Source organism: Mercenaria mercenaria, chromosome 14, assembly GCF_021730395.1.
Source record: "Mercenaria mercenaria strain notata chromosome 14, MADL_Memer_1, whole genome shotgun sequence".
Lineage (NCBI taxonomy): Eukaryota > Metazoa > Mollusca > Bivalvia > Venerida > Veneridae > Mercenaria > Mercenaria mercenaria.
The window spans coordinates 49,159,963-49,186,911 of NC_069374.1; the positions used below are offsets into that span (position 1 = coordinate 49,159,963).

At 37.0% G+C, this 26,949-nt stretch overlaps 2 protein-coding genes across 9 annotated transcripts in view; one reads left to right on the plus strand and one right to left on the minus strand.

Annotated features, from left to right (window-relative positions):
- LOC123527519 (ABC transporter F family member 4-like) overlaps positions 1 to 24,352 on the plus strand; it is a 182,739-nt gene extending 158,387 nt beyond the window's left edge. Inside the window, exons 7-8 of the mRNA XM_053522615.1 lie at positions 23,196 to 23,217; positions 24,332 to 24,352. Coding sequence (XP_053378590.1) covers positions 23,196 to 23,217; positions 24,332 to 24,352 — 43 coding nt within the window. The remainder of the gene's footprint in view (positions 1 to 23,195; positions 23,218 to 24,331) is intronic.
- Positions 1 to 26,949, minus strand: part of LOC123527516 (uncharacterized) — a 148,588-nt gene that overhangs the window by 104,138 nt on the left and 17,501 nt on the right. For all 8 annotated transcript variants that reach the window (XM_053523444.1, XM_053523447.1, XM_053523446.1 and 5 more), the window contains exons 2-4: positions 5,158 to 5,754; positions 3,372 to 3,530; positions 55 to 781 (exon numbers count right to left, since the gene is read on the minus strand). In XM_053523444.1, coding sequence (XP_053379419.1) covers positions 55 to 781; positions 3,372 to 3,530; positions 5,158 to 5,739 — 1,468 coding nt within the window. In that variant the 5' untranslated portion in view covers positions 5,740 to 5,754. The remainder of the gene's footprint in view (positions 1 to 54; positions 782 to 3,371; positions 3,531 to 5,157; positions 5,755 to 26,949) is intronic.

Below are 26,949 nucleotides of genomic sequence, written 5' to 3' on the forward strand. Positions count from 1 at the left end.
ATATAGTCTTCAGTGGGTTTGCACAACCATTATATAAAATAAAGTCAAATTTACCTTCTACTAATTGTGAAAAAGCAGTTTTTGTGCTTTCCATAACGTCCTGAGCAACGTCTTTCCCTGCTTTTTCTAATTCAGATAAGGCAGCTTTTGTGATTTCTTTTACGTCATGTGAAGCCCCTTGCCTGGCTTCTTCTAATTCGGATAAGGCATCATTTTTGCTTTCTTCAACGTCCTGTGCAGTCCTTTTCTTTGCTTCTTCTAATTCAAACAAGGCATCTTTTGTGCTTTCTTCAACGTCCTGTGCAGCCCCTTTCTTGGCTTTATCTAACTCTGACAATGCATCTTTTGTGCGTTCTTTAACACCCTGTTCAGCCTCTTTCTTTGCGTCTTCTAATTTGGACAAGGCATCTTTTGCGCTTTCGTTAACGCCCCGTGAAGCCCCTTTTTTTGCCTGTTCTAGTTCAGACAAGGCAGCTTTAGTGTTATCCTTAAAGTCCTGTTCAGCTTCCCTCTTTGCTTCTTTTATATCAGACAAGGCGCTCCGTTTCTCCTCATTTATGTTCAGTATCGCTGTAGTCTTAGTCTGTTCTATGTCAGACAAAGCCACGTTTGTACTGTTATCAACATCTTTTTTGAATGTAGATATAGCAGTTGCAGCTCTGTCGTCAATTTCGCGCAGTCCTTCTGCTTTCCTTTCCTCTAGTTCAAACAACGCCTCTTTCCGATTTTGCATTAGTCTTGTTACATCCTTCTGTCTTATATTGTCCTGTTGGTTTTTTAACTGTTATAATTGAAAAATAGACACTTTACTAGTTTTTATATTAGACCGACCGCTCTAATGGTAAAGATGTCATTAATATCGAAAACACACTCTTAATAATCGTTTTCAGAATTATCGTTTTATGTTTGTCTTTGTTAATATAACAATATAAGGTATATTGATTTTTGAATGAGGAAACGATCCGCGTTGTACCATGTGTACATTATTCATCAGACCTGGCGCAAGCGACTATTTTCTTTTTCAAAGGCTGAAATATCATCTGTCTATAAGACATTTTGACTTATGGCTTATGCCTATATCGGACTATGAAAATGTATCAGAAATCGGAATAAAATCCAAAAATTGGTATAACAAGAGGTCGCCGAACACGAAATGCCACCCTTGATGCATTCAATAATTGCACAAGAAACAGAAATTGTATGCTCATTATAAACAAAAGTTCTACCATTCTGGTTTAATCTGACCTTGGCATTTAACCTATTAACCTAACAAGATATTACAGAGAGATCTTGGCGCCATCCACTGAGCCATTTTTGAATGTTCCAAATTTTAAGACTACATCAAGATCAAAATCAAGTTCAAATTTCATTTTGGTACATGTGGTCCAAATTTGAAAGCTGTGGCTTGCGAAATGTGAAAGCAGATCACTAGATCAATTTCAAGGTCAAAGTTCATTTCGGTAGACAGAACTATGCATGTGCTTTAAATTTGGAGGCTGTAGCTTGAGAAATGTGAAAGTAGGTAATAGGTAAAATCAATGTCAAATATCAATTCAGAACACAAAAATATGCATGTGGTCCAAATTTGAAGCCTGTAACTTCAGAAATGTGAAAGTATGTCACTAGGTCAAAACCAAGGTCAAATTGTATTTTTGAACACAAACCTATGCAAGTGGTCCAAATTTGAAGCCTGTACCTTCAGAAATGTGAAAGTAGGCCACTAGGTCTTTCTCAAGATCAAAGTTCATTTAAGTACACAAAACTATGCTTGTGGTGCAAATTTGAATGCTGTAGCTTGAGAAATGTGAAAGTAGGTCACTTGATCAAAATCAAGGTCAAATTTTATTTTGTAACAAAAAAACTATGCATGTGGTCCAAATTTAAGGCCTGTACCTTAAAAAGTAGGTCACTAAGTCAATAACAAGGTCAATTTCTTTTTCGGTGCACAAACCTCTGCATGTGGTCCAAATTTGAAGACTGTAACTACAGAAATGGGAAAGTAGGTCACTAGGTCAAGATCAAGGTCAACTCATGTCAAGGTTCATCTTGCCACTCAAAACTATACATGTGGTCCAAATTTGAAGGATGTAAGTTATGGGCATGAAAATTCTAAGTTTTTCCCTATATAAGTCTATATGAACCATATGACCCCTGGAGCGGGGCCATATTTGACCATAGAGGGATAATTTGAACAGACTTGGTAGAGAACCACTAAATGTTGCTACATTACCAAATATCAAAGCCATAGTCTTTGTGGTTTGGACAAGAAGATTTTCAAAGTTTTTTCCCTATATAAGTCTATGTAAACCATGTGACACCCAGGGGAATAATTTGAACAATCTTAGTAGAGGACTACTAGATGATGTCATATACAAATTATCAAAGCCCTGTGGTTTTGGACAAGAGGTTTTTCAAAGTTTTTTTTCCTATATAAGTCTATATAAACCATGTGACCCCTGGTTGGGGCCATATTTGACCCCATGGAAATAATCTGAACAGTCTTGGTAGAGGATAAATAAATTTTGCTACATACCAAATATCAAAGCCCTAGGCCCTATGGTTTTGGACAAGAAGATCAGAAACCGTTTAACTGTTCCTGACCAATGTGACCTTGACCTTTGACCTAATGACCTCAAAATCTAAAGGTCATTTGCTGGTCATGGCCAACCTAACTTTCAATTTTCCTGTCACTAGGCCCAAGCGTTCTTGAGTTATTGCATGGAAACCATTTTACTGTTCCTGGTCACTGTGACCTTGATCTTTGACATACCGACCTCAAAATCAATAGGAGTCATCTGCTGGTCATGACCAATCTCTCTATCAACTTTCGTGACCCTAGGCCTAAGCGTTCTTGAGTTATCATCAGCAAACTATTTTACTGTTCAGGGTCACTGTGACCTTGACCTTTAACATAATAACCTCAAAATCAATAGGAGTCATCTGCTGGTCATTTCCAACCTCCCTATCAACTTTCATGATCCTAGGCCCAAGTGTTCTTGAGTTATGATCCAGAAACTGTTACTGTTCAGGGCCACTGTAACCTTGACCATTGACATACAGACCTCAAGATCACTAGGGGTCATCTGCTAGTAATGACCAACCTTCCTGTCAATTTTCATGATCCTAAGCCCAAGCGTTCCTGAGTTATCATCCGGAAAAGGATTGGTCTACATTCAGACTGACCGACCGACATCTGCAAAACAATATACCCTCCTTCTTCGAGGCATGAAAACAAAAAAGAATATTTCGACGGTATGAAATGTAAACAGTCAGACACTTTTATCAATATTGCGATTTTTTTTGGATAGAAAAACATTACATATGAGTCATCCCTCTATCTCTCAAATTGATTAAAACATTCTGATTAATACCTGTAATAGTTTCTTAACAGCTTGTTTCGATCCGTTGTAGTTTAGTAGACATTTTGCATCTTGAAGGACTGTTATGAATGTATCTAAATAATAGCCTAACGTCGGTTCATCAAGTTCGAGTTTTGAACTATGCAGAATTGCATTACGAATGTCTCTGGCCTAAAAAAGTATAAACATAAAATTTCTATGTTATGCTCTAGACAAGATATATGAAGGACAATTTTAGCGTTGCTGTGTCCTTGACCTTGGACCTACCACTCCGCACATCATCTTATCATCACCTCTTACATCCCAAGTTTGGAATCAATTCATGAATAATTAATACGTTATGCTCTGGCGACTCAATATGATGGATAGAGCATTAAGCCTTAACAATAAGCTCAGTTTATTACCTTGAACTTAGACCTACAGACCCGTTAATGTTCTCTGGACATTGCTTAATCACTACCTACCTACATGCCAAGTTTGACGTAGTACCTAAAACGGTGAAGAAGTCATGCTTCGGACACAAAATATGACGGACAGTTTTGACATCTGAGCTCAATTTTTGACTTTGACCTTTGACTGTCAGATCTGCTAGTCAGAATACCACCAACTAACTACATATATGACAAGTTTAAAGTTAATACCTTTAATGGTTATAAGGTTATGCTCTGGACAAGAAGGTCGGACGAACAGACTCACGAGCCAGTACATAATACGTCCGGTGTTCCTTAATGGGCGTGTAATAAACAAAGTTTTGGTAGAAACTCCATATATTTAAATGAAGTGCAGACAGAAATTCAGTCTGCCTAATGATAAACAATGTGATGACAGAAATTGAAATGTTTAAACAAATTGCAGAGATAAAGTCGGTAAATGTAAACAAAGTGATGGTAGAAACTCGCCTTGTTTAAATAAAATGAAGGCAGAAACACTATAGGTCATAATACGGTAAATAGTTTTCCCTTTATATTTTATATTAAACTTACACTTTTAAAGAGCTACCAAACATAGCTAGACCCATTTCAGTGAACAAATCCTTGCCTCATTTTAAAGAATTATGACAAAACTGATATAAAATGAAGAGAAAAGTAGGGGTCATGTATCTTCTAAGAGGGATTTCTCTTGTCACATTTGCTTACAGTAAAATCGCATCAAAATCACACAGCTGTGACCTGGAAGTACTACTTATACTAAAATTGAGTTTCACTTCACCAAATACAACTTCCTCTCCCATTTTTCCTACCAAAATGTCAAGAATATATCTACAATGACATTTAACCATACACTAGTTTTAATCTAGTTCTCTGTTACCTATATGCTTGAAAAGTTCAAACAGAAACTCGATATTCTTAAACAAAGTGATAGCAGAAACGCGATATGCATAAACAAAGTGGTGGCAGACTCGCCATACGTTTAAATAAATGATATACCTAAACAAAGAGGTAGCACAAACCTGATAGGTTTAAATAAATGATTGCAGAAACTTTAAATGCTATAAAACGTTCAAACAGAATCTTGAAATGATGAAATAAAGTGCAAGTAAAATATGAGTATTAGGATAAGTCTCTGACACATGCCATCATGATGATGCTTTTATCTAAATTCTTCAATTTTTACTCGGATAAATCATACGCAGTTCAAATATTTGGACCATATCAAGCAAGACAGATGTTCTCCGAAATGAGGACAATTATTGTAGTTGATGAAATTCTAAATTTAACTTAATAGAAAATCATAAAATAAATTTATTGTAGACGATAACCGATTAAGAACAATGACGAGGCTGAAATATTAAACTTACCCTGTTAAAAGGACACGTTATTTTTGAAGACATGTCATTGCACGCCAGCCAGTCGTTTTGTATTGTCATGTTATTGATAAGAATGCTAAGGAGTCCAGCAGCATCGGATGAGCTAGCTGATGTACCTGGGCTTATTGTTGTTTGGAAACATTTCCCGAAGCTCCATCCGAGTGGATCTGAACACCACGTACTTGGATCTGAGTTCTTCCATAGCGGATCTCCCGAAGAATGATCAAGTACGATTTCATCATATAATTTACTGCATATTCCATTTGGACATTTTCCACGACCCTTTGGTTTACTACCAAAGCAGTTATTTGGTTTTTGTTCTATGCATGTGCTTCTGCTACATGTGTTCCTCTTATTCGCGTGTTCAGGCAGAAGATTTTGAGACGTACACTGGTTGCACTGACGCGCAGATCCTGTCGGCCAACCATTTGTTATTTTTTGTATTGATTGATTACGACAAAGCTCCACTTTATCTCCAACAAAGTCTTGAAGTCCTTCCTGTAAGTACTCTAAACCCTTTGCACCGCGGACCCAATTTTTAAACAGATCCTTTTCCAAGTCTTCAGCATCCATTACATGTTTGGAAATCTAGGAAATATACAACATTTTTGGTAAACCATTTATCAAGTAAATGATTAATTTAGGTTTACTTTACAATCTTTTATCGGCAAATTTCTTTTACTAATATTGCAGTATACACCATTTGTTCAAAGGCGCATATGTTTCTCCTTTTTTGTAGCAACCTAAAATATATGAATCGCTCATCTCAGCGAAGTTATCTGGTGATCATTAGTATAATGAACTTTCAGACTGAATCCATTAAACACTGAAAAAGAAGTTCGTGCTGCCATCACCTCCCATGTACATATAGTACAAGTGTTCATATTTGGTTCAAGTTCTAGGGTACCTAATTCTCAATGATTCTGCAATGGTTAGGATCATGGTCATCTTATGTAAGAAGTTCGGTTTGAGTGGCCTTTACAAAACTGTGGAAGATATTTGATCCAGTTCGATATATTATGTGTACATATTTTATCTAAGGCCAATGATGCAAAACTCTCAAGTGCGTGGACGTACACTTTATTGAGATCCTGTGTGAAATCCCTTTGTGATTTGTTATACTGCATTCAATTTGTTAAACATTCGAATATATATGAATTATAGAAACATAGAACACAACTAAATAAAATAGGTAATAGAAAATTCGATTCGATGGTCTGTTCATAAGGGGTAATGAATTGAGCATTACTTATCTACTCAGGGCCCAAAGCACCCGCTTACACAGATTTCTAAAGTAAACTTGGTTTCACTACATGGTCACAAACAATGAAATAATGACACTACTTATCCCAAGTGCAGATAGACATTTTACAACTGCTACACGGCACTTACAGATCGCTTTAAAAAACATAGTACGAAAAGTTTTGCATTAAGTAATAGCAAAATCGATGTAATTGGGAATATACATATGAGGTTGTGAAGTTTGCAACACCCTCACACTCACTTAAATCGGTTTAAGTAGCAAATTCTACTTAAGTACAATTAATTGACTCAAATAATCACATTCATAAAACAAGAGGGTCACTGACCCGAAAGCGCACGCCTGTATACAAGGCCTCAAGTGTGTTTTTATAACGTAATGATACAAGTACAGAGTAAGGTATGTTGGCCTATGTTATATATGTGCCACACACATTTTTACGTAGTTCATTATTTGAACAATTACAATAACAGTAGACATTACAACTCTGATAACATACACAAAATATCAATGCTCTAGCTATTATTGATTCATAGATCCAGAATTTTTTTTATTTTCTGGTTCTCGGGAGCGCCGACCCGATGTTTTCGATTTTGAAATTAAATTAAGGTGATTTTCACTAATTTTATTTTTATTTTCCCCGCCGATATTCCGGAGTGAATACAAGCGAAAATAAAATTGTAAACGGCCATTTCGTTCGTTTTGCTAAAATAGGAGACGTCCCAAATAACTGTCACTCGATATGCAGATATGACACTCAGCGACTTCACCCTGGTGCTGTGTATTTGTCTGAGGCATGTATGCGGAGTAACGGTAATTAAAACGATTAAGAGACGGTGACCGAATGAAGCGCAAAAACAATTAGAGAGGTCTGCAATCAAAGCAAACTGGGAAACAGAATAAAAAAGGAGAGAAAACATAATTTAGAACACTCTGCTGTTTATTAAATGACCAATAATTATCGGCAATTAGCGTGACACCTCGTGTCAGTTTTATTGTTCACAGTTTGATCTCGGTTGGAGATAATACTCGCTATTTAATGAGTATCATAATATCTATGATACTGTATATTTCTTTCATCAAAATAATATTAAATTTATAAGAAATTAAAATTGTTTAAGAAAAAAAAACACACTCTCGATCTTTTTCGGTATGTAACGGCAATCTCAGATTTTAGGGTAGTCAGTTATCGCTGAGAGCAGTTTCCCTTTACCGAAATAGCAAAAATCGTACGTAAATAAATTTATTTTGAGGTTAGAAAATCGTCTATACCCGTGAATATTATATGCATTCACGATTCAGGGGTGGTTCCGGGGGTCATAGATCTGCACCAACGGCATGTTCAGTAATATAACTTGCAATACATTTGAATGAAAAAAAACAACAACAACGAAACATTATTCCTATTTGTTTATAATAAATACATACTGTTTGTTTTATGATTGCATTTCATTCATTAAAAAATTAGTTTTGTCTTGCAAGTTTCCTTAATTGGAAATACCATAAAATGTTAAGTTATGCATAAAAATTGTATTGCACACCCTAATATACAATGCAGTAACTTACAAAATAGACATTTATAACCAAACACCATGGAAATCTACCTTTTGAATTTTGTAGACAAAGGTATGCAACGCGCAAAATGCACCTTGTCCCTTTTTAGCAATACCCTGCCCTTTTTTAAAGCTCTAGAAAATTCCCTATAAATGCACATCTTTCCGTTTAACAGCCATTCTCCCAAAATCGACTCATATTGGAAAAAACCATGTCGCCGAGCTTTCAGTAATATTTTTCAAAATGTTCGAGCACAAAACTTTAAACATAGGCTTAAGCTTATACCAGCAATATATGGACAATTACTTAAAACATGTTTTGGTATCTTATTGCACAAATAGCATCTACGAGTAGACGTTAAAAATGCCAAATATTGTAAAAAAAAACCATGTCGCCACGCTAATTTGCGACATACCCAGAAATCTAAGCCAATTTGCTGGCTTATTGGCGAAATTGTCTCCCTTGAAAACAGGTTATCGGGTGTATCGATTAGCCATTATCGGTCAATTTACGCCTATTGAAATATAGAAGGAGAAAAACTTTAACACATCAAATGACATCAAAAGCATCATCTGACAATATTTATTAAGTTATTGAAGTAATCTGCAATATTTGCACTTTCTTTCAATATAATTTTTAATAAAATAAAATATGATCTTCTTGCTTCCCTAAGCGTTTGAAATAAGTAACTAATTTTAATCCCGAGTCCCATTGATTTCTATAGGAAATGACAGATTTTAAGCTTTACATGGTCTTTTAGAATGATTTATTCTTATATTTATAATCATCTCACAACATTTATTAAGTTATTGAAGTAAACTAGAAAAGTTAATCTTTCTTTCAATGAGTTTATTTTTAAATTATTTTTATGTCTTCTTGCTTCCCTAAACGTTTGAATATCACTGATTTTACTAATTTGGAAAATTTTGCCCGTCACAGTACACGTGTACTGATGACACCGGATAAACTGAATTAGACTAGACATGTGTGTCAATCTAATTCCGTGTTTAATGTCATTACATTGTCAGATTAAATGAAAATAAAGTTATTTTAAATTACATGTTTAAATAAAAATATTCCATTTTTTAATTCATTTAATACCATTTTCACAACTAGAATTATTTATTGCATTAAAACGTAACATAACATAAAGTTGATTAACATATAGAACTACATGTTCATATTTAAACTTGAATATTGTACATGTCAATATAACAAGTCCATTGGGTCGGGTGTAAATTTCATGTTTCTTGTTTGTAAGTATTATAATATTGTTGTTAAAAATTTCTTATCTTATTTTTTGTAATGATTATATATGTATGATAAAGTCAAATAACGTGTTTGACAATAAGTTAACCGAATGCTGACATATTTCTTTTTATTACCGTTACTAATTGGATTAGTATCTGTTTGTCTGACATGCCCCGCGGCATAAAGGGACAATTACTACGGCTCTTGCATAAACACGTTAAAGTTAAAATCTAAATTATGGATATGGAGTTATAAATTTTGATAATTTATCTTACCGTTCAAAATCCAAATTCACATTATTGTAAAGTAAAATGCATTTATAGGCCACGGATCCATAATATTTAAAAACTTTTTTAAATTGAAAAGACACATTTTCAAAGAGACCCGAAATACACATATATTTCGCCCTCATAAAAATATTTTAAAAATTAAAGGGACTATCCCCCAGATCGTTCGACAACAAGAAAAAATACTTTTATAGATATCTGGAAATAAATGCTATATTTCTTAAGAAGGCTTTAAAACTTAATTACTGACAAAGTTTAACTATATATTACGGAAATGCTGTTTTTTTACTTTATATGATGAAAATCGAAAATCGAAAAGCGATTGTAACGCTTTACTCAGGGTAAACTGTCTCGATTATAAAAAAATCTATATTTTGAAGTCATAATTCACTTATTCCGCTATAGCGCTATTGGTTTCGACGAAATATTTTAGACACAAAAACACATCTTCTAGTATTAACAAACTTCAATTTGAGAGAAAGATTATTTTTAGCCAAATCTGGAGGTCATTAAATACATATTTTAAAAATACGTTGAGTAATGGGAATTATATGCTTCCTGACAATTTTTAAACAAATTCCAGATTATCATTCAAAATCACCAATTTGAAGAAATAAGAATGTTATGTATATCTGGTAATAAACATGTACGTCGATCTAATTCCGTCTTAGTCAAATTAGGTTAAAACTGTTATTTTAAATTACATGTTTGAATAAAAATATTTAAATTTCAAAAATTATTTTTTAATTAATTAACTTTTAATTTATGATTCACATATATTTTGCCCTTAAAAGATATAATCAAAAGTTTAAATACATATCTAAAATGGGAATATCCTTCACGGCTCTCAATTTTGAAACAAAAACCCGATTATCATTCAAAATCACCAATTTGAGGAATACACTGCAAATTGCCTCGGGCAAGGTATAAACTCCGCTTGTGTAAAAAGTTTCACAATGTTGTCGCAATACCCCTAATTACAAAACCAGTGCAAGGTCAAGATTATCAAGATAAGAGAGATTAACAAAAGTCGATACTCGCGTTAAGATGGTATAAAGGGAAACAACCAAATTTAACCGATCTGGCTTAATAATCAAGGGACAATACTCTTCAAAACACGGTCTCATTTCTGGACATGACTAAAAAGGGCTAATTCGTTATTCTATGGCATTATTTTGTATTGGTGTTTCAACTTTTCAACTGTACCTATATTTATAAAGATACAATGAAGCATGTTTCTAATCAGAAACTGGTATTTTGGTAGTAATCTCTTTATATCGATGTCGCCAAAACACACCTATGGTACCGTAACGAATTTTAAACATAGTCTAGCGTAAGATGATTACAATTAAATAATCGTTTTGAAAGTGCTTTGAATGTGTAAAAGGTTATAGTCATCAGAAAAATTTCAAGAATAGGCTCGACAAAAGAAGTAAACGCTTAGAAGCCGTTCAAAGTCAGAATTAAAAATGTCGCATTTCAAGTACTATGCTTCCGTAACGCTACTATTATAAAAGCTGAGCGCCCAAATGTGAGACTGGAGTTAGAATGATAAACATTGTACAGAGAATGCTTCGAAACATAATCTGTCACAACGGTAAGTTCATCTTTGTTTATTATACAAGACAATAAACAGTTTTTATATGCTTCCATAACACCTATTTTCCGTAACGTTATCTTCCGTACCAAACTAAAAAGCCGTGTATATGCAAATGACAGTCAAAGAAATGTTATATATAAATGGTGTTTTATTCGAGATGTTGTATAAAATTGCTGTTTTACTTTTTTATTAAGAAAACTGACATTTTGGAAGGGTATGATGGTAGAATAGTATATTTGCAGATAATGGTGATAAAAACTGAAATAATTATTACGAATCCTAAGGTGAAAAATTATGTGAACTAAATGCCTTCTGTTATTAAACAAAGTCTGCCTATTGCAAAGTTCTGTTATAGTTCTAAAAATATTTAGTATTTCTGACTTTTTGTATGGTTTTATAAAAGTTACTTTTTATATGTTCCGTAACAATTTTTCGGAAATGTTTCGATGACAGTTACTTAGTTGTATGAGATAGTTGGCGTTTTAAAAACCTACTGTTTAACTTCAGCCTGCTGTCCTATGCGTTTAATTCAAACAAGTTACATTTCTTTTCTTTTGAGTGTAGCATTTGCGTAAACACTAATGATGTATCATAAACTCGCATGAAACTGTCGGCCAAAATGCTGCTTAGTTTCATGTACATGTCACAAGAAAAATAATTTTTCTGAAGTATAATGTTTTCATCTCATCGCGGTCTACATCTCTTCCTTTGAACAAATTTATTGCAAAAGCATGTTTGACCGCTTATATAAATCATGTAAAAACAATAAAATAAAGCTACGAGGGGCGTTCAATAAATACCCGGAAAAGTGCTCTCAATTCTTCATGTATCATCAAAAATAAATGAAAATGCTACAAAATGTAGACTAGGGAATACTGAGTTGACATGTCAAAATTAGATTGTCTTTGGATAAATAATAAGTAAATGCGAGTACCCATGACAACGTCATGTGACGTCATCACGCCCAATTTTGTCTCTTTTATATGCGCTAAAACATTACTTGCCACTTACCTATTTTTGAAGCTACCTTTTCTTAAATTGGGTGAATATTGATATCAAAAGTAAGCGTTACGCCTGTAACGTCAAATTATAAATGTGACGTCATTAAAATATTTGGCAGGCATATTGAGTTGGTCGTCGCTTAAAAATCAGTGTGTGTAGCATTTGCGTATTGTCAATTTAATTCTCGCGGGAGATGTTATGGCCAAGGGCAAATAGGTCTATGAATTTAATGGTGATAAACATTGAATCAATGGTAATCACGAGTAGTATTGATTAATTGAGTGTGATATGACAGCATCATAATGACGTTGGGCCACTTTTGAGGTGATGACGTTGCCTAGGAGACGACAAATAAATATTGTGCAAGTTCTGAAATCTGTCATTTAGGAATTTGCATTCAGTATGTTCATATCCGCCGTATTTTCAAATTTTAGCAAAATGAGACAAGAAATAAATAAATGAGAGCACTTTTCCGGGTATTTATTGAACACCCCTCGTATGTCCCAACTTAACCTCCGTAACGTAGATTTATAGAGCACTTTTTAAATTATCGTGTCTCGCAGACAAGTGACTTTTTGTGAGTAATTCTTTTCCGATAAACCACAGAGGGATCGAAGTTTAAAAAACATATAAACCATTACGTTACCAGGAACTTCAAATTTTGACTATTCACATGCTGCAAATGAGTCGATTTTGGGAGAATGGCTGTTAAAAGAGTATGTTCTTTCAATAACTTTCGTTGTGCATCTGCATGATCGAGATCAAATATAGATTCTGCAGCATACTTCAAAGTCTCTGTAAAGTCTGTTAAAAACGTTTGGGAAAGAATCAAATATGCAAGATTCCATTACATTATTCGATAGGGCGTTATCTTGGTGAACTTTTAGAAGATGAACATGTACTAATGGGACGGGTTTCCAAGGATAATTTTGAACTCGATACCCATGTATTTGGGTGCATAGATGCATAATATATTCTTTGAGCAGCAGGAGATTGAGTAACAAACCTCCGACCTAGATGAAGCAGGTCATCGCTAGAAATGCTCTAAAACTTATCCAAAAAAGGAAAAAAAAACTGTAGAAAATAAATATGAAGAGAAGCAAGCACTGAAACTGTAAAAAGGAATGTTTCTTAAAGAAATGTGCTGATATTTGGGGTACTTAAAAAATAAAAAATAAATGCCATTTTGGTGCTTTTACTTTTTTTTTTCATCTCGACTCGCGGATTTGAACACTTTTATTTTATTTTCTCCTCCTACCCAAGATCCTGGCAAATATATCCCAAGAACCAAAAAAACAAAAAAACATTGTGGCCTAGAAGAAGATTTTCAAAGTTTCTTTTAAAGTGTGATAACTGAAAACCTATTTTCAACCAAAAGATCAATATGTTCAATGAATAGGAACTTTTGGAACAACTCTGAAAGAAGGCTAATTGAAGATCAATTGAGTAAAGTTTCATCAAAATCCACTAAACGACGTATATCTTGACGAACGGACACACGGACGCATGGACGACGGACAAGGCATGATCACAACACCTCACTTCGTGCTCAGGTGAGCTTATTGAAGTGAATTAGATAAATTTGTGCTTAAACTCACCCTGGCAATTATAAAAGTAACAAGAGATCACCGAGTGATCTTGGCGCCCACCATTGAGCCATTTTTTAATGTTCAAAATTCCAAGACTAGCTTAAGGTCAAAATCAAGGTCAAATTTCATTTCGGTACACAACATGTTGCATGTGGCCCAAATTTAAAAGCTGTGGCTTGAGAAACTTGAAAGTAGGTCATTAGATCAATTTCAATGTCAAAGTTCATTTTGGTAGACAGAACTATGCATGAGCTTCAAATTTAGAGGCTGTAGCTTGAGAAAAGTGAAATTAGGTACTAGGTAAAAATCAATGTCAAATTTCAACTCAGTGCACAAAAATATGAAAGTGGTCCAAATTTGAAGCCTGTAGCTTCAGAAATGTGAAAGTATGTGACTACATGTTGAACATTTTTTAATAATGCACCTGAAACACCTTTAAGGATGCATGAATGTATCATATATTTAAGGAAGAGTCTATTTTTTAAACATTTCATTAAGCCTTTTCAATATACAGTGAAACACCGCTCGCTCGAGCATCGATGACTCGAGCACCTGGGCTCGCTCGAGCAATTCATGTGGTCCCGGCCGATTTCCTTCTATTTTCTATGTGAAATTACCATGGCTGGGTCGAGCATCGATAACTCGATCGCTCGAGCATGACACCTGGTCCCTGTGTATTAATTTACTCTTTGTTGCTTATGGCAAACTCGAGCAGAGGTGTCAAAATTTTTCACACCTTCGGCGGTCAGAATGTATCGGTTAATTTAAAATTTTCCGCACGTCGTGAGAATTGCATGGTCTATTCCCCGACTATCTTAAATGTTTGTTTGTCGGTATATTTGATCTGATAATGAGATTAATTATTGATGAAAGGTGGAAGAAAAATTTTCTTGATCAAAATTGTAATTAATTATTACTTTTTTCTGCGGGAATGATAAGATAATTATGAGATCTTAATATTTTAATCAACAGTTGTTTGCATGCAAATAAAGGAAATAATATAGCCTTTTCAAATAATTGAGACGATAATTATAAGATCTTAATTTGGAGACGAAAATTGCGAATTCGATAACAGTATTTCAAATAAAAAATAAAAATTAAATGTCTTAGCTGTTTCTTCACATGTGCCATTTACGATCTATCATAAATAACGTTTGTAATACGTTTTTTTGAAAATATCACGAGTGTGTTATTATTACGCATCACCGTTTCCTCTGCAAATGGTCTCGATGACAGTTGGTAAGGTAAAACAAACTTCAATTTTTTTCATATGTTGGTCAATGTTTGGGTCGCTCGAAACCATGGATAACTCGAGCATTTTGCTCATCCCCTTGCGATCTCGAGCGAGCGGTGTTTCACTGTATGTATGATTGTACAGTCACAGTGTATGAACTTCATTTTTCTGTATGATACCCAGGTCTCAGTCTCAGTGTATTAGCTCTGATATCTACCAATCCAATGTATAACAAGTCACCAGTAATAAAGAAGCTAGTGGTTTGAAAATCAATTTTATTCATCATAAAACATACTATATGATTGTCAGCAATAATTCTACTATATTTTAATCAAATGAATAAAAATTCATTTATTCTACCCTTTTCTTTCAATCATAATATAAAAAAAGTTTTTCCTAATCAAAAAATAATTAATATGTGTAATTTCACTAAAAAGAAAGTTATCAAAAACTGCTCAAAATTGATATACAAAATGACATGATTTGTAGAAAAATGATTTACTAAGTTCACAAATAAATATTAATAATAAATAAATTATTTATCTATTTGAAAAAAAATGGCCAAATGTTTTTAGATTTCAAACAAAACAAAGTATTATGATAATTACTATTTACATCATAGATTTCAAATGACAATGAACTCTTAACTGTACAATCTATAACATCACAGCACATAATTTTATGTATAAAGCCCCTCATAAGTAGCGCTTATGAGAGTTTTTAAGTAAGGTTATTGGACCCAAAAGAGTAAAATTGATACAGTAGTTTCAAATTCATAATTCATACCTGAAACATGCCTGGGGCTAATTTCCACTACCGGAAACGGTTTTATGGCTCTTTAGCCTGTGTATTTCTGTCAAATCAAGCCATTTGCGTCGGTGTATAAATTTGTAAATTGAGAGGCCCATAGTAATAAAAATCGTAACTAGCCAGCCAGCTGGCGTGGGGAGGGAGCGCGACCCCCCTGGCCCCAACCTGGACACGTGCCTGTGAGAAATGTAAAAGTAGGTCACTAGGACAAAATCAAGGTCAAATTTCATTTCGGAACACAAAACTATGCATGTGGTCCGAATTTGAAGCCTGTACCTTCAACAAGAGGGTCATGATGACCCTAGATCGCTCACCTGAGAAATATGAGCTACATGTTTCAAATGTCAAACTGATGATTTTTAGAATTTTTTTGGAAGATTTTCCTATGTACAATCAAGTAACGCTTGGGGCGGGGCCAATTTTACCCCGGGGGTCATGATTTCAACAAAGTTTTAAGAAGTCTACTAGGCAATGTTACTATCAATTATCTAAGATCTAGGCCTTCTGGTTTATTTTTAGCAAATTACTGAAGTTTTCCCTATGTACAATCAAGTAAGCCCTGGGGCTGAGTCAATTTGACTCAGGGGGGGGGGGGCGGGGGGTCAATTTGGCCCCGGGGATCATGATTTGAACACATTTTGTAGAGGTCCACTAGGCAATGCAACAAGTAAAATATCTAAGCTCTAGGCCTTCTGGTTTATTTTAAGATTTTTTTAAAGATTTTCCTATGTAAAATCAAGTGAACCCATGAGGCGGGGTCAAATTTTGTAGAGGTCCGCTAGGCAATGCTACATTTCAAATATCTAAGCTCTAGGCATTCTGGTTTACTTTTTTATAAATTTTGAAGATTTTCCTATAGAAATCTATGCAAAATCAAGTGAACCCTAGGGCGGGGTCAATTTTGACCCGGATCATGATTTGAATAATTTTAGTAGAGGTCCGCTAGGCAATGCGACATGTCAAATATCTAAGCTCTAGGGCATCTGGTTTTTGAGAAGAAGATTTTTTAAGATTTTCCTATGTAAAATCAGGTGACCCCTGGTGCGGAGTCAATTTTGACCCCGGGGTCATGATTTGAACAAACTTGGTAGAGATCTACTAGGAAATGCTTCACACCAAATATCTAAGCTCTAGGGCTTCTGGTTTTTGAGAAAAAGAATTTTAAACTTTTTCCTTTTGGTTGCCATGGCAACCAGAGTTCAGTATGGAATTCAATTCCAGTAGTTTCTGAGGAGATGCGATAACGAGAAATTGTTAACGGACGGACAGACGGACCACGGACACAGGGTGATTTGAATAGGCTACCATCTGATGGTAGTGGGCTAAAAAATGTATAAAGGTAAATGCTACCAAACAAATTGTAAAACAACTATTTTGACCATATTTGTTTAAAAATGGAAGTTAGTTTTAGAACTATTGTCCATACAAAACCTTACACAGTCTTATTTGTTTTGGATAGGTAAGGTTTTATTCTTTGGGATTTAGGGTTTAGTTCAAATTATTACTTTTCCAGCTTTTGACAGTATAGAAAGACCATAGTTGACCTTTTGGAATTGTTTCGTGTATAAGCTGATAACTGGGTACAACAGACATTCTGTAAACAAAGAAAGCTGGATGGCTTGCTAATTCTACACAGCAGGCAAGGTTTCGAACCTACATTTTGTGCCCATTTATATTTAAACAATATAGCTATCGATAATGTGAGTAAGATGAACGAGTTTTCCGAGTTATTTGCATTTCTTTATCTATATACGGTAGATGATATGCATTTACTGTATGTCAGTATTGGCAAAATGGTACGACCTATAATAATTGATAAAGTTGAAAAAGTGGTGCTTGGTCTTTTGAGGATAGAATCGTCCAGAAATCATTGAAATCAATAGGACATAGCATCATTGAAAACAAGAAAGAATATTCGTGATATTGCGGTTAAAAGCGATGTGTGACATTTCAGGAAACAGTATAGCAAACTTCAGAAAACGGCCTACAGCGGCCACACCTGACATAGTATTAGGAGATTGTATCCAAGCTAGGTATAATCTAAAGGAAGTGTATATGAAGTTATAATCAAAACGTCGGAGCTAGGACTCAGAAAAAAGTGCAGTTAAGGTACATCAGTTGAACATGGCTCAGATCAAAACGAGACGTGCCCGATCTTAGTGGCTCTATCTCAAGCTAAAAATGACAGATGAAAAGGTTATGCTACTTTTGATAATGCCATGTTCCATTTAGGGTGTAGCTATGGTCGGAGAAGAGTATGTTGCATTAGAAAAGGTGAAGATCCGGGTGACATGTTGAAGTTCGTTAAGAAAGATTCTTTCGCCACTGATTTTATGGTACTGCTAGGCGTGTCGTATAGAGGCAAAACGGGGATTCGAATAATTGATAAAGGGGCAAAGTCAATAGTAAATATTATAATATTATATTAAAATTGTTTTGAAGCTATTTTTGAAGAATATTCTGGACTTTGTAAAGAGGATCAAAGAATATGGTCTTCCATCAGAACACCGCATAAAGCCATGTTTCAAAACACACTCTGCAGTAAAGTAAGCTTTGTAAAGCCTGAGAATGGAAGTCTAAGTCCCCCGATGCCGCCTCCGATGGATTTTTGAAAACGGGAAACCTGAAACGAAGCCTACAGAAACTGACAATTAACAACCTGAGAGGACTTAAACTAGCGCTTAAGGACAAAATGCAAAACCTAGAACAAAACTAGAAATGTGTCCATGGGACACAGATGCCCCCACTACATGACAAAGGACACAGATCAACTTTGGGAAAACAATACGCACGATAAGAACATTAAAATGACAATTTTGTCCTAGGTCAGGGGCCATAACTCCTACAATACTGAATGAATCCGGACGCGAAACCCCAGGGGCACAATTGCACTTGCTGATCAACATTCTTGTAAACTTTGGTGACTCTAGTTCAAATACTTTTGGAGGTAAGTGCGACACAACATTAAAATGACCAATTTTTAACTATATCAGGGGCCATAACTCCTACATGACTGAATGAATCCGGACGCGAAACACCAGGTGCACAATTGCACATGCTGACCAACATTCCTGCAAACTTTGGTGACTCTAGGTCAAATACTTTTGGAGCTACGTGCGACACAACATTAAAATGACCATTTTGTTTTACTACGTCAGGGGCCATAACTCCTATACGACTAAATGAATCCGGACGCAAACCCTAGGTGCACAACTACACACGCTGACCAACATTTCTGTAAAATTTTGAGACTCTACATTAAAACCTTTTGGAGCTAGACGCGACACAACAAACAATAATCAATTTTTACAAAGTCTGGGGCCATAACTCCCACGCGACTGAATGAATTCGGATGCGAAACCCCAGTTGCACAGCTATTATTATTATTATTATTATTATTATACCAGATTTATATAGCGACCTTTTCATGATCAGTTTCACGTTCAAAGGCGCTTTACATAGTTCAAATGCAGCCACACAGGGCGCATTTAATTCATCCTCTACTAGTAGCGTGGCAATTGGTCTGCTGATGCGTCAAGTGTGGTGTGCTGTGTGTTGTGTGCTTGTCACCTTCCGCTTTCAGCCTCCACCGCTGGCTAGCCCTCTGGTGAAAAAGAAGCCGAGTGCGTAAGTCTTCCCTGCCAGTACACAGCCTCTCTGCAGACAAGCCCCTTTGCAGTGCCTCCGAGTTGAGCACCTTACGGCCTCAGGCAGAACTGCAGAGGACTCGGAGGAGGTCTGCCCCCAGACATGTGGCATGTCAGGCCCACCGGTGTGTGGACACGCCCTGATGCCTATGAACAGACCCCCAGCTATGGGACAAATAGCTCCTGTGTTCCCAGGATAGGGTTTTAACTCGGAACTAAGGGTGAGGTAACCCCGAAAGAAACCTAGAGAGTTGAAGACAGAGGTGCTGGGCCATTGGCACTCTCTTAACGAACCACAGCACCATGCAATATCGCTATGTCTACACAGCCATCCGGTATTCACCAACGTGGTGCTGAATCTCTGAGGTCCCTCCAGGGGGATTCAGTGCCGGGCTCTGAGCCTCGACAGAGTCCACCCACAGCTACTGGGGGTCCCTCCTTCAATCCACAACATGCAAAGAGAAGAAGGAGGAACATACCAAGGAAAAGAACCAATCCGCATCAACCTTTCAGGCTGATGCATTGGAATGCGGAGGGTGTCTTCAACAAGAAAGCTGAACTTGAGCATATCCTCCACGAGAAAGACATCAATGTCTGTTGCATTCAGGAAAACTCACCTACAGCCAGAGAAATCTTTCAAAGTCAGAGGATACCAGTGTTTCCGCTGTGACAGAATTGGCAGACGAAAAGGAGGCATCATGACATTGGTCAGGAACAACATCAGCGCTGTCCAGACCAACACGCATATGGATGACTCCGAGTTCCAAGTTCTGAGCCTCAGAAAGAACGATTTCAGATTGAAACTTGTGAATATATACTCTCCAAGTGACAAAGCTCTGTCCCTTGACAAAGTTACAACTGATGAAACCAGGTTCATCATTGTAGGAGACTTTAACAGTCACTCACAAAGCTGGGGATATGACCACCTGGATAAACGTGGAGAGGAAGTGGAGACCTGGCAAGATGATAACAAGCTAAACCTCATCAACAAGCCAGATGATCCCCCAACTTTTTACTCCAGAAGCTGGCGAACAACATCAACCCCTGATCTTGCTTTATGTACTGATGACATACATGGACATGTCAAGCGGGAAGTCAGTGAACAACTAGGAGGTAGCGACCACCGCCCAGTCCAACTCACTATGGACCGTATAGCCTCTACTTCATCTAACATCCCCAGATGGAACTACAAGAAGGCCAGATGGACCTTTTACCAAAGCCTGAGTGATGAGCTCTGTAAAGACATCAGAGTGGAAGGTAGAGACATCAACCGGGTTGTCAAAGACTTCAACGCCAGTATACTTAAGGCTGCTTACAGCGCCATTCCAAGGGGAGCAAAGAAAGGACTATAAGCCCTACTGGAGTGATGAGTTGGAGAATCTACAGGCAAAGTTATCAGAAGCCAGGGAGGAAGCAGAAAACAATCCCTCACAAGAAAATAACTCTCTCTACAGCAAGCCAAGGCCAAATTCTAAGGCACAAACGGGAAGCACAGAGGAAGAGCTGGAGAAACAAAACAGCCTCACTCAACTAGAGCGAGATGGCCAAAAGCTGTGGAGATTGACGAGACAGCTGAACGATGAAGAAACAGGAAGAGGCTCAGTAACTTTGGAAGAGAATGGTGAACTGTTGGAGGGTAAACAAGCGGCAAACACTTTTGCCTCTAATTACAAAGATGTTTCCAACTCCCCATCAACAGGGAACGGCAAAGGAAGCCCGAAGAGAAAAAAGGGAAAGGCAGCAAGCCAAGTGACACCAGAATGCATGAAGCAGGGTCTTAAACTGCATGAGCTACAGACAGCTCTTAGGCAGTTGAAGACAAAGAAGTCTCCTGGACCAGATGGAGTCACAAATGAAATGCTGACCCATCTAGGCACTGAAGCAATTTGCAAACTCCTGGAATTTACAACTACAGCTGGACACAAGGACTGCTTCCACAGATATGGAAAGAGGCAGTCATGATCCCTCCACAAGAAAGGGAAGGATCCAAGAAGGCTGCAAGCTACCGCCCAATCAGCCTAACCAGCTGTGTTGGAAAGACCATGGAGAGGATTGTGAATGCACGCCTGAAGTGGTACATGGAGACTAACAACCTATTTGCAACGCAACAAGCTGGCTTCAGACAATTCCGCTCACTGAGGACCAGACCACTTATCTATCGCAAGAGATGAGGACGCCTTCCAAGAGCAGAAAGTCATGCTTACAGCATGGATTGATCTGCAGAGGGCGTTTGACAAAGTCTGGATGATGGACTCCTCGTCAAGCTGATGAGGACTGGAGTAGAGGTCACATGCTGAGGTGGATTAAGTCATACCTCCACAACAGGAGAGCAAGAGACAGTTTAGAACATGCAGTAGTAGGAAGTTCCTGTTGCGTCATGGTGTCCCACAAGGTGGAGTCTTTCCCCTACACTCTTCTTGCTTTTCATCAATGATCTGGTGTCTGAACTACCGAAAGGAGTTAAGGCTGCTCTCTACGCTGACGATCTGGTGTTATGGTGTAGGAAGAACATGCCACTACAGCCACATACAGGATGCAAGAAGCCATCAACAAGCTTTCAGCTTGGGCTGAAGATTTGGTGTGTATCGATCAATACAGAAAAATCGTCCACCACACTATTCTCCTGTCGTCAAAGCAGAGGGCGGGTAAATCAGATGGGAATACTTCGCTGATTGAAGCAGACGAGGCAAAATACCTTGGAGTGACCTTTGACAAACGCTAACCTGGAAGCCCCACATTAGTCAAGCAGAGGGAAGGCCCGTAAAAAGCTTGCCATGATGCGCAAACTTCCTGGAACAACGTGGGGAGCAAACGAGCAATACTCAAGACAGTATATCAGGGAACAGTGAGACCCCATTTAGAGTATAGCTCAACTGCCTGGTCCACTACTGCCAAACTAACCAACAGGCTTTAGACAAGGTTCAGAACCAAGCATTGCGGATCATGACAGGTGCTACAAAGTCTTACACCAATCTCCTTCATGGAAAAGCTAACAGGCACACAGCCGTTACAAGACAGAAGACATGCAAAGGTTCTGCTTCAAGCAGAGAAGTTCAGGTCTTTTCAAGACCATCCATGAAAGCCAAGCTAGATGGCTAAACAAAGAATCGGCTCAAACGTAGCAGCTTCGTACATGAGGCAAAGAAATCAACCGAGAGTTCAAAACTGAGCTGAACATTCCAACGACTCCCTTAGGTAGTGAAGACATCATAAACCCACTAGCGAATGATCTGTCCTCAGTGACTATGAGACTTGCTGTTCCTCGTCTTGACCGCGGGAAGCAAGAGGATGAAGGCAATTCGGAAGAGCCTCACACTTGCTATGATCAATGAAGACTATCCTCCGGAATTATGGACTCCTGTCTATACAGACGGATCGCCACATGCGCCGTCAAAGATGGAGGAGCAGGAGTTTCATTCAGTACCCATTCTGGCAAGAGAGAAACATACATGCAGCACAGGAAAACACTGCAGCAACTATAAGGCAGAGACTGAAGCACTCATGAAGGCCGTCTCAATGGTTGAAGACTCGGCAGAAGAAAGCTCCTCAGTCGTCTTTTTCACAGATGCACTGTCTGTCATGGAAGCTCTGATCAACAATAAAGCTCCGCAGCTAGCCAGGGGAATGCAGAGCCTGAGTATGACCTGCAAAGTAGCACTTCAGTGGATTCCATCCCATTGTGGACTTGCAGGCAATGAAGAGGCAGACAAACTGACTAAGCTATGAGCTCAGTCAGAACAACCAACAGTACCTGTGAGTTACAAGGAGAAAGTCACCATCATCAAGGCACTAACGAGACCAGGATGGAAGGAAGATGCTTTTCATCTCCTTGATCGGTCTGAACAAGTGATGATGGTCAGGCTCCGCTCAGGGCACACAAGCTCAATGCTCACATGTACAAGAAATACAGACTGACATCATCGCCAACTTGTCCATGTGGTGAAGAAGATCAGACTGCGGAGCATATACTTCAGAGATGCAAAAGGCACGACCAGGAGCGAGCTGCGGCTTGGCCAATAGATACCTCAATCCACCAGAAACTGTATGGAGGCATTGAGGATCTTAGGCAAACCACAAGTTTCATCGAGGCTACTGGTCTGAAAGTGTAGATGCGAACGACAAGAAGAAGAAGAAATCCTCTACTAGTACAGACACAGAGCGATCTGACCAGAGGGACAGAGTGAGACAAAGCCCCCACGACAGAGAGATCAGAAATCAGATACAGGCTTGTCCGGCTAACTTAGCCTAGCTCGTTGCGAATAGACAGCCTGGTTCTTTAACGTGCCCAGTGTATAGCACTGATACACGCAAGGATTGCCTGGGTTCCTGACCAGTACACCTCTAGTTGGGCAGGAAACACTGAAAAGCGTTTCTGAAAATTCCCGAGTAGCTGCCGGGAATCGAACCCCCGACCTCAGGATTGGAAGGCCAGTGTGCAAACCACAGAGCTATCCGTCCACCCACTACACATGCTGATCAACATTCCTATAAAGTTTTGTGACTCTACATCAAATACTTTTGGAGCTAGGCGCGACACAACATTCTCGGAAGGATGGACGGACGAAGGACGGACGGAAGGACGGACGGACGGATAAGGGCAAATCTAAATGCCCCCCAGAAGGGGCATAAAAACAATAAATAATACTTTTGAATCATGGCCTAAACGCTGTCGTCTCATACAGAATTCATGGACCTCATACTGAGAATTTGTTATAATAAAATAATTAAGATTTCTGGTAAAATTACTGAGTTTTATTTTATGCTCAAAAGTAAGTTTCTCCTATTAAAGTTTATGTCAAAGAAATTAACCCTAGCGCAAGGCCCATTTGAAGCCTAAGGGTATGATCTGTGCATTAAAATGTCTTTCGACTGTAATACAAGCTGTGGATAAATTAATTTACATAACTTATAAACATCCAAATAATTGCAGGTATTGCAATCCAACTTTTAAAACCACAAAATGCTTGAAAGAACTAAAAAGACCCGAGAGAACGATCTTTATATTCAATCTCAAAGTCTTTGTAACACCAATTTTACAATTTCATTGAAAATTAAGGTTAATAACCATATATAGAGATAATTGGTTTAACCTGTGTGTCACAAAATAGACCGTCTACCGTGAAATCAAAATGTTGGACCCCATTGGAAATAAGTGATTAATTTTACTTTGATGGGTCATCCACGGTATCAAGATCACATCTTTACTGTATTTGATAAATTATAAGGTATACTTGACGTTTTAGACATTCTAATAAAAACTTTTTAATCTTTATTAGCTATTGTATACATGTATTTTATTGCAATAGTTTTATATAGTGTTTTATGATCTTACGCCTGAATAAAGTTGAACTGAATTGAAATCTGATATTGTCGTTCAAGGTAAATCAGCAATTTTATATCATTTAACCAAAGTCGATATAAAGATCCTCACAATTTCTATATACAAGGTCAAAGCTAATCTTTCAATGTCGGGGATCTTAATTTGCATAGGAATTGATAAGAACCGAGCAAATATCGTTGAAAATAATTGGAGAAGTAAACATATTTGTTAAGTATTTGTACAAATGACATGTAGAGCAATCTTTTTACCGCGGTTCAAGTTGTCGTCTAAATGCTGTTTTATTTTGTAGCAGTTTTAGAGTATAATTATGTAATAACATAGGGGCCCTTTATCTAACCAAACAAACAAATAAATAAATAAATAAATAAATATAAAAATAAATGAAATACACATGTATAACAGTTTGTTAAACATTTTTATTGAAAAGAAAAAAGGTAGCTTCTTTCATCAGACAAATAGATTAAACGGGGAAAACATTACTTTGAAAAAGTTTTGATAAAGCAGCCAGTTTGTCATTTGTACAAAGAATACTGAAAGACATATTTACATTTGACAAATAACAAAATCCCTATGACCGTCTCAGTTTATTATAACTGTTATGTTTGTAAACATCACATTAGAGTTGCGAAAATAGATTATCAGACATAAAGGTTTGGTACCATATAGTCCATAAGTATTGCCACTCATAAATATGTCGTTTGTTTCCGTAAATTAATCAGCGGTTTCCGAACGTAAGTATGGAAAAACTATTGAGAAACAAGTACAAGATATACATTCCTTTAATAAAATCCTCAAGTTACGTGTGCAGATATTTCTCTTTGGGTTTAACATAAGTCTTCATGTTATTTCATCTCTAAATTAAAAAGGCGGGAAAATAACACACGTGTCATTTATCGTAAAATACACATCTAGTATTCGACATTCTTTTACACACAGTAAAACGGATCGACTAAAATCTTGATGACTTGACAAGTGTTCGGGGTTCAAGTAACTTGTGTCAGTAAACGATAAGACTGAATTCATAAATAAATACAGATCAATACGTGAACTATATTTTGTAAAATAATGTAAAAAAAGCAATATATATAAAACTATATTGAATTAACAAGAGGACCAAGATGGCCCTAGGTCGCTTACCTGAGTAACACACCATAACAGTGAAAACATGTTTTTCCTAGTGATTTCATGGATACAATATTCTGACCAATATTCATTAAGACTGGACCAAAAAGTTTTTGACCCCATATGAGTCAGATTTAAAATCGTCCAGGACTTCAGGATAAAAACATCCTGACAAAATTTTATGAAGATAGAATCCAAAAATTGCCCCCTAGTGTGTAAACAAGCTTATTCTTTGATTTGACCTGGTGACCTGGATTTTGATCTCACATAGCCCAGATAAAATTAAACGATATTTCGTGCAGACAAACATTTTGAGAGTTTCATGCACATCAAATGAACAAGAATGTTAATAATACAATTTTTTCCTTTGATTTGATCCGATGACCTAGTTTTTGACCCGACATGACCCAGTTTTGATTCAGGCATAGAGATCCTCAAGATGATCAGTCTGTACAAAAATGTATAAAATCAAAGCATAAATATGGTTGAAAGGATTAAAATAGAAATGTTTGCACACTTCCAGGGGCAATAACTCTAGAACTCATGATGGAATCTAGCCGGTTTTAGGAAGAAACCGAAATCTTATTGTGACTTAATGTTGTAAGAGTGGTTAAATCAAGTATAAAATGTCACTTCTGTTATGTTCACAAGGTAAAAATTGGCAATTTTTGGCTCTTTTAGGGTTCAAACAGGGGTTGTAACTCTGGAAACTATGATTGTATTTGACAGATTTATCATGGAATCCAAGATTTATTGTTGTTGAATATATTTTGCAAGTTTGTATCAAGTCAAACCATAAATGAAGACTATATAGCTGCAAATGCCAAAATAACAAAATATTTGCCCTTGAAGGGGCCATATTTCTAGAACCCATGATGCGATCTGGCCAATTGTCGAAAGGACCCGAGATATTATGCCAATACAAGTTATACGTACGCTTGATTAAAGTTGATTGCAAAATGTGGTCTCTATTATTTTCACAAGCCAAAACAGCAAATTGTGGTCCTTTAAGCGGCCACCATAACTGTAAAACCCATGACAAGATCTGGCCAGTTTTCGGAAGGAACCGAGATATTATGCCTTTA